The following is a 22,146-nucleotide window of genomic DNA, read 5'->3' as shown; positions in this document are numbered from 1 at the left end:
GGATCTTCATTCGGATCCCCCTTCCTGCCTTCCAGCTCAGAGGGTGGGTATGCAGCTATTAGATATTGTCCTCAGCGTTAAAATTCTAATCACCTCTGCATTTTAAAGCTAATCTCCACATCACATCTTCAGAGATAAGAACATTAATCTAATTTTAAATACATTCTTTATCTTATTAGAAATACTGAATTATCCTAAATAAACAACTGTTCTTTGAAAAAGCACCATAGTCCTTTACTTAGTAAAGAACCATTTATCTGGAGATAAATTGTTTGATTCTGAATAGACAAACCTGAGTGTCCTTAAGTGCTAATCACACATAATTTATTAACCCTAAAACTTTAAACAGTAAAACTGAAAAAGTACTCCTGAAAACAATGTGCTGTCTTATGAATGTTTATGAATTGTCTGAAGAGATGACATTAGTACTCTTTACTCAAAATGAGGGATTTTCAGCATGTAATTCTTACCAGACATGGAATTCATAAATCATCTATTGTAAATTATGCAGGCAGTTCAGCTGTCTGTTATTACTCCCTCTAAGAGTGGAACTTCTCCCTAACTTCAGTTTAAGTGAGGCATCCCAACCTAGCATCAAATATAAGATACAGCAGAGATTAAATACGCTCTGCATACATCAATCAGTTTTAGAGAAGGGTCAGCTCTTCTGTGTAAAATTCTGTTTCATCTGCTATTAAAAAAATAGATAAAAATCTGACCTTAATCAATTAAAACTATGTCTAACAAAGTAGTTTGCATTAAGAAATTATCTATCCACAGTACAATGTAAACTATTGGCTTATTTTCAATTACAGATGCAGCACATTTGCCTTTGGAGAACATTCCCAGTCAAGCATAGATATATACAGCATAAGAATATAGAACAGTCACAAATGTAATAAATTTGTAATAAATGTAAATGTAATAAATAAATGTAATAAATTCAACATTTTCTTTTACCGTTACTAAACAATTTTTAAGTAATGCAAAATAAACAGATACCAATCAACACCTCTCAGAATTATGAAGGTCATATGTTGCTATTATTTGTAAGTGAAGCTAGCAAGTTTTATATGACAACTCAAAATTTAAAGAACTTATTTTCAGTTGTTGACATTTTTACTGACTGCACTGATGCCAAGTGGAGGAAAATTACGTGACAGTGGAGCTCAGTTAAGCAGTAATTCAATGTAACTACACAATATTTATGGATGAGCATCAACCTAGAGCAGAAGACTCAGCAAGATCAATTAGCTACTTGCCAATATTGTCATAGTTTAGGGGACATTCTACCTCACTGCACCTCTGCAACTTATGGAAAGACTTTGTGCTGCATTCTGCAAAATCCCTTACAGAGTGCCCTTGCTCACTCTGCAACGCATTTTAAGACAATAACAGGTTTACTTGCAACTTCAAAATGCTTCTCTAATTATTTTTATGGCCTGAGTTAAAAACAAATCAGTTTACCATTACAGGTTTTCCTTAGTACATTTTAAAATATTTTCTTGTAAATTAGACCATATGATTGTTTTCCTTCCAGGAATATTTGAAAGAGCTGCTAAAAACAATGCTGAATATGAGAAAAGGCAAAAATGAAAATAAGAAAGATACACTAAAAACAGAGAGTAAGTAAAACCAATAAAAAATAATCTTTAATTATGCAACAGGGTCATGTAACTTGATAGTGTGGAGATCTGAATTGTTCTTCAGAACACCCAGTCCACTGCCCCACACAGAACCATTCTGTTTCACACAGATAGCTTCCAGTAATCCCAAAGATAAAGTGGATTCATGCACTAAGACTTTATGGAAACTATGTGACACCAAGAAGTAAGAGATAAAGTAAAAGCCTTTTGTCAACAGTAGTCAAGGCTCATCTAGCATCAGGGTTCAGGAGAAATATGGTCAAGCAATCCTAGATAAGAGATAGACACCCATGCTCCAATGCTCTGCTGCTTTTCTTGCTAATTTTTCCAAACACATAACAGGCTCCCAACCTTTCCAAACTGAAATCCTCTTTTATCTAAATCAGCCAACAATATACAAACCAGGAATCTAGGAGAGAAAATCTTCCAGATTTCCTTCTGAGCACTGTTCGATTTGTCTACTTTGTCTAATTCCAGCTGTTGCAAAGGAATGTAGTGCAAAAAAAACCTACAGAGAAAGCTGATGCTGAAAACCATGCATCTCTGCAGGATACAAAGCCTACCAGACTTCCAAAATAAATACCCTCCTTCCTTCAAAAATAATAAAATATTAATTCAGCTTATCTTTTCCAAGTATCTCAAAGTGTCACTGTTTGAACCTTAAAGTATGTCACAAGAATGTTCAAAGAAAATCAAAATTGACCTGTTTGATGATGACTGGTCTTGACGGACCAGATAAGAGGTAATTTAGGTAGTGAAAGATGTTAACACAATACATAGCAAAAGCATTCCGGTCTCATATGGTCACTGCAGCTTTTCATATCGACACAGTAACTGCCAGGCATTGAGTTGCTATGGGTTTTTTTTCAGAAATGCTATCATTAGTTTTCTTTTCTTTCCACCATAATATTCTAAATTAATTAGGAAAACTAGTTATGTAAGAATAGACTAGCCCATGCACTTCTGCCAATCTATTCTGTTCAGGCCACTGGGTACTGTATAAACAAAACCCAGCATAACCTTTCAACTAAATCAGGTGGTTGAACTGGATTGGGGTTTTTGCTTAGAGGGACTCCCTGGTACCACAGAAAGATTTATAAAAGTGATTTCTTCCTCAAATCCTGTATGATTGTAGGAATCAGACAGAGTAGGGACATGATCTACAGAGTAATATAATTAATTCATATTTTTAGGCAGGGCAAGGAGGATCTACAGAAATGTGAATCTACAGCTGTGAGCCAGTCAGCCTAATATCAAGTTTCTAGAAAGACTTAGCAAATCGTTCTTGATTCCATGTCCAAGACCACCACGGGGCCTCAATGACATGTCTAAGAGCAAAAGTTGTTTGGGAATGGTCAACATGAATTAAACAAGGACAAATCTTGCCTGATCAATCTGACTGCCTTCTAACATGAGATGTCAAAGAAATGGACAAGGGGAGAAGAGTAAACTGTTCTATTAGGATTCAGCAAGGCTGTCAACAGCCTTCCTTTAGTCGAGCTAAAGGAAGAGACACGAATGAGACACGAGTTGCAAAAATGAGCATTGGTGGAAAACTGTCTGGATCAGTCAGGTTCAAAGGGTGGTGATCAGCAGAACAAAATCTAATAGGCAGGTGATTAGTAGACATTTTCCTTGGGGATCAGTGTTCACCAACACTTTATTATCAATCTTCAGGGATGGAGCACACATAGCAAAAATACAGGGGGGACAAACATGGAGGAAAAGGATTGATAAGCTGGGACATGGAGCACCTATTCAGAGGCACCTCATCACACACAGAAACAGAATGACAAGCACCTCATGGAGCACAAGCCCTACACCCAGCACCCAAGCACCCTGAGCACCACTGCCAGCTGAGGACAGCTGGCTGGAAAGCAGCTCTCTGGAAAAGATGTTGGAAATCCTGTCAGACAAATGACAGGTAGCATCAGGCACTTCCAGCAAGGGAAGGTAATGGCATTCTGGGCTGTATTAGCAAGTCCAAGATCAGACTGGTTTTAAAGACTTTGCTTTCAATGTCTTTGTTTCGTGGTTTTGAAAATGATATCCCTTACATGACACATGTAATCCTCATGGGTTAATACTACAACTGGAAGTAGTTCTAGGCTAATGACTTCTTCCTCAGTTCTCACTGTCCTTTCTTTCATGTATTTGGACTTTTCATAGATTTTCATTAAAAAAATAAATTAAAAGCCAGGAAAGGAAAACAGATAGGCCAAAGTCTGACAGTTATGTTTTTGTCTCTTTTTTCTTTTTTGCTTTAAATGAACACTCTTGTCCTAATGAATCATAACACATAACCCCTGTTCATACTATATTAGTTCAAAAGAATAAAAGCCAAAAATAATTGGCATCGGCAAAGATTTCAGATTTAAAGAGAGTGAGCACAATACATGCCTTGTATTATTCCCCTGTACTGTACCAGAAACTCTGTAATATCCCATCATTACAAAATGTGCTTGTGAAAGAATATAAAAATAGGCAAACAAAATAAAGACCAAAACACTCAAGCTCAGAACACACAGTGCACAAAGTACATTCCCATTGTATTTACCCAGTCATTAGCTATCTGTTTGCATTGTATATGGGGAAGTGCAAAGTAAACCAGAAAGCCTGCTTGCGTAGGCACTGACATCAGGACTGTAGGTTATTAGACACTGGCCAACCTTTTGCAAAAAGCTTTTACGATTTGAAAACTTTCTAAAATAACAGATACAGATTTACTGTGAGAACTGAGGAAATTCTAAGTCCTCATTGCTCTACTTTCTCTAATTAACAATCTTTGCTATCGTAGGCAGAGTCCCCAGCACTGTGTGACAGAGGTATCATGCCTTCTGTTGATGTAACACTCTTGAGTTTCAACATATGATTATTTAAAATCCATAAACACAGAGCACCAGATTATGCATTTCTCTGTTAATCAAAAGCCATTATTTCTCTCCCATGCCATTGCCAAGGCACACAAAAATGGAAAGAAGAGTGGCCACGGCTGTGAAAATATCTCCAGGATCTGTTAATGATCTTAATAATCTTCTCAAGAGCTGCAGCTCACATTGCCAAGTACAAATGAGAAAGCGGGGAAAACAGTCCAGAAGAACAGTAGCACAAACACATCCTTTTCAGCCCCAAAGAAACTATGGAGCAAAAATTCAATTCACATTCATCTTTAGGGCAACACACAGACATGACTCTTTAGCAGAATGGCTACTGTAATCCTGTGGGTTTTGCAAGCACCATAGTAAAAGAAGTGTGTAAAAGCTGGCACGTATCTCCCCAAAAATTGGTTTTTACTCTTATTTCTTGTTATCTAAAAATAATGTTTTGTCAAAATGGACAGGAAAACAAAATCACCTATATAGGAAACTTAATGTGATGACTGGTTTGATTTTTCATGACTGATGTATACCAGCAGTTCAGCATCATTCACATAACTTAGTCCAGTCAGGAACTTAGGAACAAAACCTTCCACCAAAAAAAAAAAATAAATAAACCCACCATAAAAATATTTTACCATTCAAAAAACCTAAGAGTTATTCTTCCATTTTGGAAGCATCAAAACAATATTTTTTTTACTATTTTCAAACTTGAAAATTGCCAGTAAAATCTGCAGCCATACTTCTCCATTCTTTTTCCTTCTGATTTGTGTACCCCTAGGGTTTCAGGAAGCACCAAGCACTGCCACTTCTTTCAGGGGAGATACAAAGGCATGTTACAATATGATTTCTTTTAAGCACGTCAGCTGCCAAGCCAAACTTAATAGTAATTTAAAACCCTTATCTCAGCCATCTTCCTCAACTGCATCATGTTTTAATATATCTACTGCTAGTAAATTACAGCAATATTAAAAGCAAACACAGAGAATTTTGCAGCTGACTGGAGAAAGGTATGATGAACATCTAGGACTCCTAAACAGTGAAGCTGCCTGGAATACAATCAGAAATTTGTCTCTACGCCTTTGCAGAAACTGCCAGTTGCAAGGAATAAAGCTGTTGCACAGTGCAGCTATTTCCAAGCAAATTGTTAAGGCTCCAGCAATTGAAGTGCGTGTAAATTACAATTCTCTAAGAGAAACAGGAGGTTTCCTTCCAGCCCTTAACAGATATTAGGGGGGAGAGGGAGAAGATACCACCTTCAGGTTTTGTTGAAAATTATGCTGTTTGCTCTATTCAAGTTAACACATCTGTGATATCCAGTGAGACTCAATTCTAGCCCGTATCAGAGAGGACTTTAGTTATGATAGAAAGCAGATTTGGGATATTTTGATACTACTCAGGCTGTATTTTTCCTCTCAGGGAGAACACGCTTCATATCACTCCCTATGGCTGAATTTAAGAGACTTTCCTCCCTCGGTTTGTGGCAAAGAGGAAAGTAAAGGAAATGTACACGTGTGTAACTCAGTCACAATTAAATGGCTTGTCAGATCTATGTATCCGGTAAATAATGAAGCCCAGCCTTTCCTAATGTCACCCCAAACTTTTATAGCTCTTTCTTCCTGATGGTTTCAATCAGCATTTTAAGTGTTTACCTTTTTTTGATACACAGCAAGCACTGGCTCTATTTTTATGCCTCTCATGCTACTAACCTTAACTATTGCAAAGCAGGACTGTATTAAGATAGATGCTACACAAGGGCTGATAATTGGCCCTCATACCTCTAAATCTCAAAGTGCCAGGTAATTCGCAAGGCAGTGAGCAGAGGGCTGCTGCCTGCAGCTGGCACAATATCTGTTAGCACACAAATAAAGGACCAAGATCTCACACTTGCAATGAATTTTAAATATTGCACAGGGCTTTTCAAGTAAAATAAATCTGATCTACTTCCACAGGTGTAAGTGATCTTCATCATATTTTTAGCAGCACTCCCAGCTCATGACTCAGAGTAGGACTAACTTATGCAGAACTACATCCCACAGTAAAGCACTAAAGCACTGGAACATACGCAAATAGCCTTTTTTTTTTTTTCCTGAGAGGAGGACCTGGTTTTAATAATGTAAAATATACCTACCATGATAAATATTTTAGGGGCTGATTAAAGAAAAAGTGCCCACATAATTATAAAAATGGGTACCATATAGAACTTCAATAACAAACCAAAATTCTAATGTATTTAACACTGTAAAACCATTTTATTTTAGATATTCAGCAATTTTATTTAACTACCAGCTGCAGTCAGATTAGGGAAGATATTTTCTTTGGCAATTCACCTTTGTATGCTTAGAAATACATTTTATTCTGGTCACAGTTTAACTTACTAACACTGGAATGCAAGTTTCAGTAGCAGATTTTTCTTTCATCTTAAATTCGAGTAGTATCATGTACTACCACAACTCAGACCTGAAATTCACTTCTGCAATATGAAGTCACTTGGCTGTAAGCATTTCAAGAGTTCTCATAGTAGAACTCTAGCATGTATCACAATAATTCTGTATTTAAAACTGAGATGTGGGATTTTCTTTGAAATTCAGAGCAGCTAGTTTTATTATGTTATCTAGAATGTATTTACCTGTGATGTTCACAAGAAGTGATAAAGAGTAATAGCCTCAGCATGGCATCAACTATTATTCAATTATTCCTGCTTACTTTCTATTAGACTGTTTGCACACATAAAATACAAAATACATGGTCAGTATAACAGAAAAAAAAACCCCAACTATTATTTTATTACAGTGGATATGCCTATGTCCAACAAATGTTATATGTGTGGTAGAGATTATTATATCTACATCTTTCAAATAAAGCAATTCCTGGGAAAGTCATGTTTTTAACCACAGGAGACTCAAATTATATATTCACATCATCACAGAAGTCATACAATTTTCTAAAAGTTAAGTGATTGAAAGGTTCACATCCCTGACATGAAATTCAGTATAGAAAGATTTCTGAAACATAGTTTGCAGTAATTCTCAGCCATCCTTTTTTGCAAGCCATCCCACCTATAAATTATGCTTGCTCAGGGGCAAGTTCAGCTCACAGGTAAGGAAATAAATCAGAGGAAAGGACAGGAAAAATAGCTTTTATTCTAAGTATTAATTTTATTTCAATTTCTAAACATTCTCATTATATTCTCATAATAGATTTCTGTATCTATTGGCATAATACATGTGTGAGCCAAGTGTCAATCTCTGTCCACGGGGAGGCAAATTTCGTCATTTAAATTTGCAAACCATGAAGCACATCACTTTTTGACACAAAAGTGTTGCTGCCTCAGGAAATAAGATACTCCCAAATCTACAATCCATTTTAAGAGAACCTTTTAAACCACACAACTTCCTATCTTCTTATTTCTAAAGCACTCTAAATTTAAAGAAATTCTGAAATAAATAAATGAGCAGAGAGGGACAAAAAACCCAACACCTTTTCAGTCACACAATTATGAGTGCAAAATTGCTGTGTAAAAATCAGATATCTCAAAAGGTAGAAAAGCTTATTTAAAGAAGTTTTGAAATGCTAGCTAAGCCAAAGTTAACTAACGACTTGTTGATCTTGGTGGTTCAATTACATTTGAACAGAAAACTTAGATATAGACCCTTCCTTTTACTTTCAGTACTTTCATTTGAAAAGGTGATTATGTATTTTGCTAAGTATTATGAAAAAGTGATTATCACTGTGATTATGATATTTTTCTCCCATTTCATCCCCAGATGACCTATGGACTATAAACTTTAAAAGGAAGGACTAGGAGATTAGATTATTTTAGAGTAGATTAGATTAACCATTTTTCATTCAGTTTTTCTTGAATGAAAACCACTAAGAAAAAGAAGCAAGCAGGACTCTTTCAGTAAGCTTCGAGACAGATATGGATGTTTTTTTGTTTCTTTTTTAAGTCAGGCTATATATTTAGCTAACCAAATACAGGTTTCTTAGTCTAACTACAGGTTATCTTCTAAAGGAAAAAAAAAAAACAAAACAGGTACCTTTAAAAAGAAAACTTGTATGAAAAGGACTGGAAAACAGAAGACTGAGGAGTCTCACAAATGGCTTTAAAACCAAAAGCTAAAGCAATAGAATTTCCCTTTCTGGTTGTCTGTGACAGACCCACCATAGTTGTGGAATATTTTTTAGATGGTTGTGCGATGCCCATAAATGTACTGCTTTGCTTTTTAAAACTTCCAGCAAGGCAAGACACACTGGATAATGAAGATTCCTTCTTTACTGCTGCTTTTACCATTTCATGTGGCATGGGTGCAATTTTGAACTGAATCATTGTGTTGAGGAACACTGAGTTCTCTCAAAAAAATGTACTTCATTTTGAATAATAGAGCTTATAATTAAGTGTGTCCAAGCTACAAGTTTACTCTTACAGTTGGCTGCTATACAGACTCATTTAGGTCTCCCAATACACAGTAAGTACTGGATATTCATGTAATATAAAGTACAAAGCCATATAGGATTCTAATGTTGATGAAATCAACAAAATCAGAGCAAAACCATTAAATGTTTCCTCTCTAGAACATAAAGTGATATACTTGTTTAATACATCCATCAATATTATTCCTAATACTGTAATATTAGAACACAGTCTCACAGTCTTGGCTTATTATTTCTTGGCACTTTTCAGCTATTTACTTATTGCAAATGTCCAGCAGAACTAGCCTTGTTGGCTGAACAAAAGAAGGTACAAAAAAAGCAAAGCACTAAAGTCTTTGCTTTAAAGAACTAGAGCTTTCCAATTGTACACATGTGCAATCAGTTAAAGAAGAAAACAGGTGATTCTTAGGGCAAACTATCCTCTCCATGCACTGACATGTAAAAGAAGTGGAATACTAAAAATGAGGTATTAAGAATGAAATCTTAATTCCACATATTTCATCACCAGGACCGACATTTTCACTGTGGGCAACTCGGAGCCAAGTTGATAATGCCAGAGATACGTGAAGATTGAGAGGATATGGTATCCACATAATGACCTAAATCTTTGCAACTTGTGTTGCCTACCACCCCCTGGGAGAAGTCAGGTCTTTTTTTAATGTTGTTTTGAATAGAAAGTCGCATTTTATCTATATTCCTTCCTAATCTGCATTACTCCAAATGTAGGACAGCAGTTTCTTTAAAATATACAGGAGAAATGGCATGTTTTCACTAGATATAGGGAAAAAGTTAAACACTTCTGTGCCCACTTCAAACCTCTATTCAAGAAGACATTTGCACTCCTTAGACACCCAAGTTACTGTTAGTCATTTGTGCATGCTTAGTGCTTCAGCAAAACACAGCTGGGTGATGAGCATGCTGCTTGCTGGAACAGGGATAAAAGGCACTTCTTCAGTGATGACAGGGAACAAAATATTATTTCCAAACAAATGTATCTGAGGAACAATTCCAGCTACAGCTACACAGATCAGCTTTTCTAGAAACTTCAGAAAACTTCTGTATATAGATTAATAAAAGATGGGTTTGGCTCTTCATAGAGAAACTTTTTCAGTTTTGAATGTTATTTTATAAAATTATTACTTCAGTATTTGGTAAAGGGGAAGCAGCCCTTCCTTCCTTCCGCAGTTACAATGAGCATTAAATCTTCACCAGCCTTTTCTGCTTGTGAGATAAGTGTCATTAGAAGGATTTGTGCTGTGCGTGGCTGGAACTTTGTCTCCTGCTCACCATGATCACTGTTAAGTGTGGTAAGAGTAACAAACATTTCCAACAGGATGCAGACAGGTGCCAGTACTATTACAGCTCTTTCAATAAAGCTGCCTTCCAAAATCCTACTGTAGTAGCAAACAGCACAACTACAAAAAGCATCACAGGCATGCTGATATACAGCATATGAATTATATGTACAATTATGAGTACCTTAGCTCACTCTCTTTTGCTGGTGTTACACTACAGAATAGAGCCTTCTCTAGCACAGATCTTGTCACAAGACCCTAGGAAGAGAGGGACACACAAGGTTCTCTCCCAGTGTGGTTACTTTTCTCATGTAACTGACTGTAACATTTTTTTCCCTTGGAAACTAGCTCCAGGGTTACATCTGCTATTCAGGCATTTAACTAGCTTTAATCACTTTTGGAGCTTTTTAATTACATCACTGTAACTCTTAGATCCCTCCATGATTGCAATGAACATGTAGCCATTTGCATTCAAAAGGACTGCTGGACAAATACGACTATTTGAAAATTTCTTCCTCTGTGCCTACCTAAAACATGGAAACTTGGCACTGTCATAACTTATCCTACTATTGTAGATCCAGATTTGAGCCTTTAAGCCAGGTTTGACCTCTGGGCACTGAGAAGCTGTGCCTACCCCAGGGAGATCAGGCAGTTCCCTTCTCAAGGAAGCAGCAGAAACTCCTAGACTAGTTTTTTGAGGCAGCAAAACTGCACCCTCCATTTTGTCTTCTATATTAAAAACCTTAATGTAGCCAACAACAACAGTATAAAATTCACAGTACTCTGAAAGAGCACAGAAGCTCAGAAGAGCTCAAGAGGCTCTTTTACATCCCCTCCTACAAATACATTTACCACAGAACTGAAATAATTTAATCTTGTGAGCATACATAAAACATCAATAAATACACACACAGTTTTACAGGCCTTTTATGTAATTATTAAATTAAACCTGCAAGAAAATTTAAGAAGACAAAGTTCCTTACATATTAATTTTTATTTTAAAAACTTCAATGAGCCATTAACATAGAAGGATAGTTTTTTTCTGTGTTATTCTATAATTTTCCCCTATTCTGCATAGATTTTTATATGCCACAAGCCACTCTTCTCTAATCATGCGACTCTGAACTATGTCTGTTGCTCTAAACTAATAGTCTAGCCAGGCCATTTCTAACAGCCATTCAAAATATGAAAGGCCAGGGAAAAAACAGAATGTACTTGCATGAATCATAACTTTACAACCCCAAACCAACACACTAAACTATTTTTTTTAGTAAAAAATACAAGGTAGTGATTGTATGGTTTACTTAAGAAAGTAAACCTGACATACAGTGCAATTAAAAACCTCCACATTTTTTCTTTACCATGGCTTGCCAAGATGCCTTAGTACGTTTTACGTTGCTATACCTGTGGCTAGTGAAGGATTCTATCATCCCACTGAGGCATTTGGAGAAATTATGACAAAGGTTAAGCAATTTTCACCACCCAAGATTTTACAGCTCCAGAGGACTGGAAATTGAAAGAAAGGTCATTATTGCACTTTTACAGGGGACTCCTGGGCTCCCTATCATAAACTGCTGTTCAAAGCACTTAATAGTATTTCTAAAGCAACTCATAAATTAGTGGGAATTAAAGATAATGCCAAACAAAATTAAAGAAGTTACACATGGTATTATTCAGTTTTCAGTCAGGAGAGAAGTTGAATATCCTTGAATTAGTAGTTGCTTTGCAGAGTTGCCTTATTCTAGAGCCCTGTCACAGATCATCTGTTATCAGACTAGAGTCAGAATTTCAAAAAATTTTATTTATATTAAATTTCATTAATCAACAAGTCAGTGATTTGACAGGGTGTAATATAAAGGTCTGCTGAGCAATAGGCTTATCAGGGACCCAAAATTGCTAGATGGAAGTTCATAGCCTTGATGTTCTCCTAGATCATCATTAGCTGTATTTACATATCAGCTGGAATGCTGACTTTACTGAACTACAATATGGTATTAGGGAAAAAAAAAAAAAAAAAGGAAAAATATTACTGGATCACAGAGCAGAAAACATAGGATGTGCAGTTCAGAGAAGGGTTTTTTGCTCTCCTCACAATGTGGATTAAAACCATTTCATTTCTATCAGCTCCATGAGCTATCAGAAACGTAAATGTTAGAATCACAACATGATTCTAATCAAAACAGTTTTCATTAAAATTAAATGTAAAACTCTACCATAAAAGAAAATGTAAACTACCTTAGAGTAAGTAAAAACACAATAAGGTTCCTTCCATTAGAAGAATTCCTGATAGCTAGAGAAATGGAAATGCAAATGCAAATGGAGGGCAGTGCACAGAAAAAAGAAAATTTTAATTCTGCCTCAGCGCCCGTGTTTTTGGTCTTTTTCAGAATTAGCATATGGAAGACTAAACACATTGTTTAAAGTTATAAATCATAATGAATGAACACGGATGTATCAGCAGGACAATGATGCTGGAGCTCAGCCTCAGGCATATGAACATTTGCATGCCAAATTAAATATCAGAACATGGAAAAAATGTCCTCACTGGATACACTAAGAGAACAGTTTATACTCTACACTTGATTAAGGTGAATCAAGCACTGAATTGTTCAGTAGTTAAAACTTTTGATTTCACTGAACCATCATGACTTTCAGCATATTCTGCCACTTTATCACTTTGTATTGAATAGGGATAAACTTGTGCCTCTTCAGGAATTTGCAATTAAAAATAAAAGTACTTGGCTGCACACTTCTGTACTCGCCAATGCAAGGAAAACCAGTTCTGACAGGAGAAGACAGAGTTTGATGCAGCTGGAAGAAATGCTGCCCTCTGCCTAACACGCAATGTAGTTGAAAGTAGGACATGAAAGGGTTATTTTGCTTCAGTCACAAAAATCTTTGCTCAATACATTACTTGAAAATAAGAAACTCCATAGAAAGCATTCAATTTAACCCTAAGTTTTTAAAATGCTCTTTTCTCAGTTGAATGCTTTTGTTAAAAGTGCCTATCTTGCAGGGCTTTGCCTACCATAAATATCAGCCTGGAGAAGCAGGCAGCCACAAGCTGATCACTGGCTTGAGCTTTCCCTGTTCTATCCATGATGAGGCATTCATGGGAACACAGCTCTCCTCCAACCCATCCTTTCCATCTGTGAACTCTGCTCCTGCAGCAGCAAACCTGGCATGTGCTGCACACTCCAAAAGAGCGGGCATTTATCCACATACACCGGGAACAGTCCCTCAAAACCTTACTGCTGGACTTGTTCTCTCACTTACAGAAGACTTTTAGTGAGGCAGCACCTACTGTTCTCCTCTCCTTTCAGTGCCTATGAAAACTGCCAAGCTCCTGTCCCCTTTTTCATGTAAAGAAGCAGCTTGAGCCCCACAGCACATGAGAAAAGCTTACACCAACCCATATTTTTTAGACAGAACAGACCCAAAGCCAAGTAGATGGGGCACAATCACATAGAGGAGAAATCCATGTCCAAATCAGCACCAGTGGGATTCAAACATAGTTTAATCATTTGCTATGAGAAGGACGTGCCACAGGTGGCGGACTGAAACACCACCTGAAGGCAAGGCATTGGTTCATGTCCTCTCACACATGGAATGACACTGTGCCCAAAGCCAAGGGGAGAGGGTGTGCACAAGCAACCCTGTGGCTGGGACTATCTTAGCCCACATGCCCACTCCTGTGTGGATTTCTTCGTGAAGTGCTTCACAGAAGCTGGAGACACTTGAAGCTAAGCTGCAGATGAATAAGACGTTTTGATATTTGTTATGTATAGAGACTGGGCTAATTGGACATGTAAACACTCAGTGTTTACACCTTTAGAGAGTGTGTTCTGGGGCTGACTTTATGAAAATCCACCACCATTTTTGAGCACTTAATTTTCTAGTGTTAAATGCTGTCTTAGGATTTGGGGTGTGTGTGCTTGTTTTAAGAAACGTATTTCGGAGGTTTGCACAGTACAGAATAGTGTGTCCTGTCCAATTTTTGGCTGAATGAATTCATTAAATCACTTCTCTGCTCAATATTGAATTTATTCCAGCCTAGAAAGAACACAACAGTTCTTTGCAGCTGAACATATAACATATGCCACTACTACAATCATTTGCCATTTTCATTGTAGAATTTGTTCTTCCTTATGTTCACTAAAATTAAATATGTATGTATAAATTATCATGGGTAAATTGGACTTTATGACATGATAACATTAAAAAAAATCCTCTGAATTTCTCACATCCTCTACTGCATTTCTTAGTTATTAACCAAGACATCTGTATGGGTATAGGTATCAGAACATAAGACAAATGAAAATTAAGATACTTAAATGCATTGATCCAAACTATAAGAAGAGACTTTTGTGTAACATCCAAAATAATTTTGGCTTCAAAGATTTAGTGTGCAGAAAATCCCAGGCACCATCCTGTGAAGAGGCATTGCTTGTTAGATTTTGATTCTCTATTAAATGTGATAGAAGTTCAGGAAATTGCCATTTCTGCCTGACAAACACAAACATCAAATCCCAATAGTTGTGCTCACAAACCCAGGACTGCACAAGCACTATAGCAGTGAAGAGCAATGCTCCTCCACAGGGCACACAGTGGAGTACAAGGCAAAGAAATTCTTCTTTCTTATTTACAAAAGAAAACAAAAAAAATGCTAAATGTTGACTGCTATATCCAAGCTCTTTGGAAAGCTCTTTTAACATAATGAATAATTCCTAGCTTGATAATTACTATAAATGATTCACATTAAATTCATACATCAAATTCCTAAAATGAAAGAGGATTTTTTTAATATCAATTTTACTGAACTCTTCAGAATCACTGTTGAATCCTACTTTTCAAATATTTTTCATAGAGCATAAACCTTTTTTTTTAAATAGATGAATAACGAAGCTTCATTTCCTTTGAGAAACCCTGGGTTTGTAACAAAATATGCTGACATTCAGTGCTATGCAAGATTTCACATTTGCATAGCAAAAATTTCTTCTAGTTCATCCTACATCATAAATCGGGAGTTTGCTGAACTGTTCAGAATCACAATTAATTAACACAGGCAACATTTTCATGTACTTTTGTCTCCAGTCACTGAATGGCAACTTTATGCTGGTATTTCCCCTACTGCTCTCAATGCCTCACTTAAGAAATAGTCTTATTGGTTTTCATCATTATGGCTTATTTTTGTATACTTTGATTTTCTTTTCCTTCAAATCCCTATTCATTTTTGTATTGCTGAACAATATATGACCACCTTGGATTTATTTGCCTGTATTTATTTCAGCTTTTCCTTGTATCTATACCAATATTCTCTAGATCACACTCCTTCTGTCAGAAACTATGGTGTGACCTATAAAACCAGACTTTTATATTGTAGTTTATGCTGCTAGATGTGCCAAAAGAATGATAGTGAAAGTTAAACAGAATAACAAATGAAGGACTACATTGTGTCAATATTTTATCTCTTCCAATTTTACTGCCTATTGTAATTGTGATTAACTGTATTGTAATTGTGTCAAAGGAAGCTAAAAACCATCAATTTAGATGTAATAATTTTCTTACATCAGATGAACAACCATACTGCTGTACCTACGTGTTTTAGTGAGCCTTTTCTTTTGATATTTATGTAACATTTAGTCCAGAGCCTCTTTCTTTAGTCATTCCATGAAATGGTACTCAGTGAAAAGGGTTTGTGTCCTATGAAAAGCTGTCCAGGCTGGCCTCAATTATTTTTCTAATCAACTCAGGGAAATATATCTGAGTCTTTTTATTATTTCTCCAGCTGAATAGAGAACAACTAAAATTTCCTTCATTTCCCTAATTATGTAGTTCTAACAATTTGTACCTCAAGCTCCTCCAGCTTCTTAACACATATACATTCCATTATGTCTCAAAGGTCAGCTCAAAAGGCAATTTGCTTCAATACACCTTGTGAGAATGAAAACAGTCACCTATAAATGAATAACAATTACACCAGAATCACTGCTTTCAATAAAGTCCAACTTTAATACCAGTTTACAGGCTGTTCATTAAAATAAGATTTCAAGTGGCACCAACACAAAATCCGATGCTATTCACCATAACTTCAAAATCAATCCCAAAGTTATTCATTAGTTCCTTTGGCACTAAGTACAAACACAGCTACATAATCTGAAACTCAAACCTGGTCCCATGGGTATCTTTAAGTACTGCACTGCATTCACTTCCTGAGACCCACAGAGGATTGTTACAGCTTCCTTGGGAAATCCCACCTTAACTTCTACTCACAGAAAACTGAAATAATGGAACTGTTAGGAATATCTCAACATCCCAAATTCTAAAGACAGATAAAGCACTGGTATGAAGAAGTATTTGGGACAAACATTCTGAAAGCATTTTGTTAGAAAGGTGAAATTTTTTCATTGGGATTCTGTAAAATAATAGTTACTCAACACAGTTCCTGTTTAATATCAGTCAGTACCAGGTTATTTTATTTTAAATGTTCATACTGCTGAAATAATTACTTTTTTTTTTCTTGTTCTTTAACTCTTTTGGGCACATTTTTTCCTATGGTAACCTGCTTTAGGATAAAACTGCTGTGGAACTCTTATGTGTTTGGAAGGTATTTCACAATATACCCACTTTTCCTGAAATGCTTCTCACAAAACCAGCTCATCTAATAATTTTCCCTAATGCCACACTCTAGCAGGAAATTACACCACTTACTGGAGACTGGGCCTTATTTTGCTGCAGGAGGAATAAATCTAAAGCACCACTGATCAAACAGTCAAATACTGTTATATCCAATTTGTAGATACAGAATGCAAGATTTGAAAAAATAAGATAATGTAACTCAATTCTCAGAAACAGGCTATTTCACTGAGTTTTCTGAGTCCTATCCTCTGATTGATACCAATCTTCTGGAAGATTGATACTTCTGTGTAATTCTGAGAAACATGCTGAGTCCTCTGGAAGGGCTCCCGAGGACTGAGCTGCCTTCACCTGTGCACCTGAACATTGGTAGCTGACCCAACAGCCCCTGTGCAGGCAGATGCCCAAGGACAAAGTACTTACCAGGCAGTAAGAAAAGAAACTGTGCTAAAGACAGGGACCACGATTAAACCAGAATTGCTCTGTTCCTGCAAGAATGATGCATCTGAGCAACTGTCTACAAAAAACAATGCGCTGACTTGTTACTGTATAGACAGTAATGACTTTTGCCAGGTCAGCTAACAAATTTCTTTACTCATACACATTTCTTTTCTTTTAATAAGAGCATATATTTTCATGGTGTATCCAGCTATAATGGCATCAAGGTACACAAAAATCGAAATTCCTAAATGAAAATTTAAATTCCGTAAATGAAAACATTAAAAAACATTATTAGAGTAATTTTCTATTTTTACAAACTTTAGCCATTACTTGCAGAGAATGGGTAGAATGCCACCAAGATCTTCCTGAGACATACATTTCCTGTATTTGCAGGATCAGTGCCAAAGAGTATATGCTACTTCCCTGAATTTATTTCAGCCCTATCAGAAAAGAGCAACCATCACATTATTGAAGCTACAATACAAGCTTCCTTTTTATCCCTTTCTGCTTTTGCATATCTGTGTTTCCCCAAAGCACCTTGGCCCCCACATCTCTCGAGGTTTGACTCCTTCTCTAAACATCCCACAAGGCTTGTATGATTCTGAAATGCTTCCTCCTGCATCCCGTAACAAGTTCCCAGTGCTGGCAGACAGTAGCCCTGTGAAGTAATCCAAAGAGTCTCTTACTCTTTGTGCTAGCTGTCTCCATCCTGCCTGGTCCTCTTTTCTTTTTTAATTTTTGTTTTTAAACAGGACACTGTTACTGGGTTTATATTTCTGTGTATTACAAATGATTAATGTACTGATGATTTTCACACACAATTCTTCATTATTTTGGAAGTGACATGTCAGTGGGCTTCTCTCCCCATGCTTCTCAAACCGTGCTTTATACAAGTTTAACACTTCCTCTGCTGAATAGGAAAGTTTTGCAAGCTTTTATACAGAATATAAACTATTGGGACTTTTAACTGTATCTGTATTGAATTTGTGCTGGTATCTGTTGCTCACTTGAGAATACCCTTTGAGAGCACATATGAAATACTGTAGCAAAGGGCAAAGTTGTATCATGTAGAGTTGTGTACACCACCTTTTCTTGGTTTTAGTTTCTTGGTTTTAGTTTTATGTCCGAGCAGAGTAAATGACCACATAGTGCAGTAACATACCCCTTTAAAATATCCTGTACTCAACACACAAATCTGATTTAACATGCTCTCCAAATGCTGCTTTTAATCTCTCATATGCAAAAAGGAAAGCAATCAATACATTTTTTCCTATAGTTCGTGAGTGAAAGCCATCATTATTACCATTTGAACTCTTTTCCTTGAATTGTATATCACATCAAGTGTATGTGACCACTAACTTTTAAAATAGCCTATATACTTCTATTCACCTTATTTCTGTGATTAGACCTCACAGCAAGGATGGAATAACAATATGGAAACTAACCATCTAATCCAACTGGACACATTTTATTGAAGTCTTATTGCTTCCATGTGTAAGAAGAAACTAAAGCCAACTGCAATCCCCAATTTTTGGCATTCTCAGTATGCATTGTATCCAGCAAAAGAGAATTTCACTTTTTGTTTACATTTTTACAGCACAGTGATTTTAGACATACAGATTTAACTTGATCATTAAGAGATCAAGATTTTTAACTGAATAAGAAAAGCAAGGTCTTTATTATGCCTAAAGCAATACTGTTCTTTTGTAACTTTTTATTTTAATCTCTTTTGCAGTATAATCTTTAAAGTACTCATCAAAATACTATAAAGTACTCATATAATCCAATTTAGTATGGATGATAGAATCTTCAAGAATGGATATACAGAGTAATGACTATATGGTTATAACACAGAGTCAAGTCAAGCAATTTATATGAAAGAAACTTGTCATGGACAAATGCAGTGCCAAAGAGTTATATTCAAATTTATTTTGAGGAGCATATGCAATACACCAATATTTCTTAAGATAGACAACCTAGTTTACTAAGAAAGACAACTATAAAATTATGAGCAACTATGATAAAACAAGTATTTTCTTTCACTATTGACAGAGATAAATAGGCCTTTACTAAAGCACTTCCAACTTTGTTTTCTAAACAAGCGATATGTGTCAGATATATCTCTGATATGAAGAACAATATCTCAAGAAGGATCAATCAGGTAAGTGTCTTTCTCAGTGTATGTCAAAATTAAAAACTTATATTTTAATTTTAGCAATATTTTGGGCATCCGATATTTTTCCAATGATATTTCCTGATAAGATTTTTTTTTCAGCTCACTTTTTTATCCACCACATATGCTTTTTTTTGTTATATGGTAGATTTTGACTTTGCTGCTCACCTTAGAATAGTTTTCTCCTCAAGTGTTGATAATAATACAGGACACTAGAAGACAGGTTCTTTTTGTTGAGCCTATTTCACATTTTTGTGAGAATTTATAAAGAAGATTAATTTCTTGCACTCACAGCAGGCAGTACCTTATGGCATTATTAGTCCTAGTTTAATCTGAGACTATCTACTAAAGAAAGGAGGTCAAATACTGATTATTTAAAAGGATGAAAAATCATGGAATCATAGAATGGTTTGGGTTGGAAGGGACCTTCATCTCATTCCATCTCCCTGCCATGGGCAGGGACATCTTCAACTAGACCAGGCTGCTCAGAGCTCCTCCATTCAACCTGGCTTGCAGGGATTGGGGCATCTACAGCTTCTCTGGGAAACCTCTTCCAGTGTCTCACCACCTTCACAGTAAAGAATTTCTTTCATATATTTAACATGAATTTCCCTTTGTTCAGTTTGTATCCGTGACTCTTTCTTATCGCTAAAGTTGCTGATGAAATGCCCTTCAGCTTCCTTATAAGCTCCCTTCAGACACTGGAGGTCTCCATGAAATCAAATATTTGGTTCTTAATGGAGTAAACATTTTGGTAGAAAAACTGAATTTACTTTAATATAATTACATTAAAAGTAATGTAGCAATACATTAGTACAGCAGTACAGTAGTACATTAGTACAACTACTCTTTAAAAGAAACTATACCACAAAGATAAAGAAACATAGTATTCTGATGCCTTCTGCATATTTAATTCAGAATTACACTCCCAGAACTAATAACTCTATTCCTTTCCATAAAAAGGCTAATTACCAAGCTTTAATTACTGCCTACATAGTTTATATTTTGTGAATTTTACACTCCAATTTCACTCTAGTCCTATAATTTAACTATCTTAAGATAATCAAAAAAGAGTCATCAGATAGTGATGGACACACTTAATTTAGATGTTTCTATAAACCAGTAACACTGATGTGCACAGGAAAGAAATCAAGTTAAGGGGAAAATTTCCAAGGAGGTACAGGTATAAAACACATCAGAAAGCTCAAAAGGACTTCCAAACCCTAATGCTCCAGCTGTAACTGATACTGATGTAAATCTCAACCTTTCCAAGCTGTTCTGTGCATATGAGCTTGACACGTGCATGAGCATCACCACAAACTTGTGAACTCCTGCAGACTTTTCTCAAGAGGCCTCCGAACACTGCGTGCCACTCCTTGTTATACTGTACTGGACCTGAATGCTTTTTCTCTGTCTGATTTCAACATTCCTAGAATGTATTTTTAAGAATCTCAAGGGATAAGCATATGAGGAAAAAAAAAAAAAAGAATATTAAAACCAGACAACACATGAAGATTTGTTTTCCCCCACATCTCACAGTGCACATTGTCCCTGCTTTGCAGTGGAAGTTAAATTTCTAGCTTAGCAGACACTATGCACAGTGCCTAGTAGGTACATGATTTCTCAGCTGTTCAGATAAAGAAAGGCAAGCATCCACAAAACTGCAAAAGAGAATAATTTAAAAAAAACACAAAACCTCAGCTTTTAATGTAGTGTTAAGTACTTCTTCTACAGGGAAACATATTCATCCACTTAGAACACTTAAAAACAAATAATCTGTGTACCTGAACTGTGGAACTGATTTCAGATGCAAATCCTCCTGTCAAGGGAGCCTCATGGCTAATCAGCAATCGCCCAGTCTTTGCCACCGACTGAAAAGAAAAAACAAATGCCCAAAATTTCATCAAATTACAGCTCTTGTGATTTCTTACTTGTACTACTTATGGAATATATGAAATATGTGAATTTGTTCACAGTGTTAGAACACAGCTACTTTTTCCCTCTTGCATTTTCAGTGAACAATAAATTATCCTAAAATACTCAACTGAGTCATTTATAGGATGGTTTTATACTCACTATAAAAGTATTCACATTTTCCACTCAATTTTAAGCAAGTATCAAGAATAAATTTAAACCCATTTAATATTAATTTACTCTATCAATGCAAACTGTAACATTTATGAAATAGGATAAGGATTTTAACAAGTAGCCAGTAAAAAATTCAGTCCTCAAAATACTAAAATACACATACACAAATAAATTCTTCATTGATATTGCTGTACAAATAGATCCTATATAAAGTCATGAACCATTGCTATTCAGAAAGTTAAACTGCTAAGTAAAAATTTTAGCAAGAAATATGTGGATTAGTGCTGCATATTTAAATTTTACATGGCAAGTAGAAGTACATTTTCTAATTTAAATTTCAATATTTGCGCAGTTTTTATGTATATATATAGATCACCTAACCATCTTTGCTCCAAAAAACCAAAACTGTGTTGATTGCAACAGGTAACAATGAAAGCAAAATATTTTTAATCTGATGGGAAATATAAAGCTTCACCACACACAAATATATTGATGTTTATTGGAACTATGCTAAATTGCCTGAAACAAATACTATCAGATGCCTTTAATAAGAAATA

General features: G+C 35.9%; 1 protein-coding gene across 1 annotated transcript in view; it reads right to left on the bottom strand.

The window, feature by feature from the left end:
* Positions 1–22,146, bottom strand: part of BCKDHB (branched chain keto acid dehydrogenase E1 subunit beta) — a 109,556-nt gene that overhangs the window by 24,038 nt on the left and 63,372 nt on the right. The window contains exon 9 of the mRNA XM_030267500.4: positions 21,286–21,372. Within this exon, the coding sequence (XP_030123360.3) occupies positions 21,286–21,372 (87 nt within the window). The remainder of the gene's footprint in view (positions 1–21,285; positions 21,373–22,146) is intronic.

This window comes from Taeniopygia guttata, chromosome 3, assembly GCF_048771995.1.
Source record: "Taeniopygia guttata chromosome 3, bTaeGut7.mat, whole genome shotgun sequence".
NCBI classification, from domain to species: domain Eukaryota; kingdom Metazoa; phylum Chordata; class Aves; order Passeriformes; family Estrildidae; genus Taeniopygia; species Taeniopygia guttata.
Note: the sequence above shows the minus strand (reverse complement) of the source record. Positions and strands in the feature narration are given on the sequence as shown.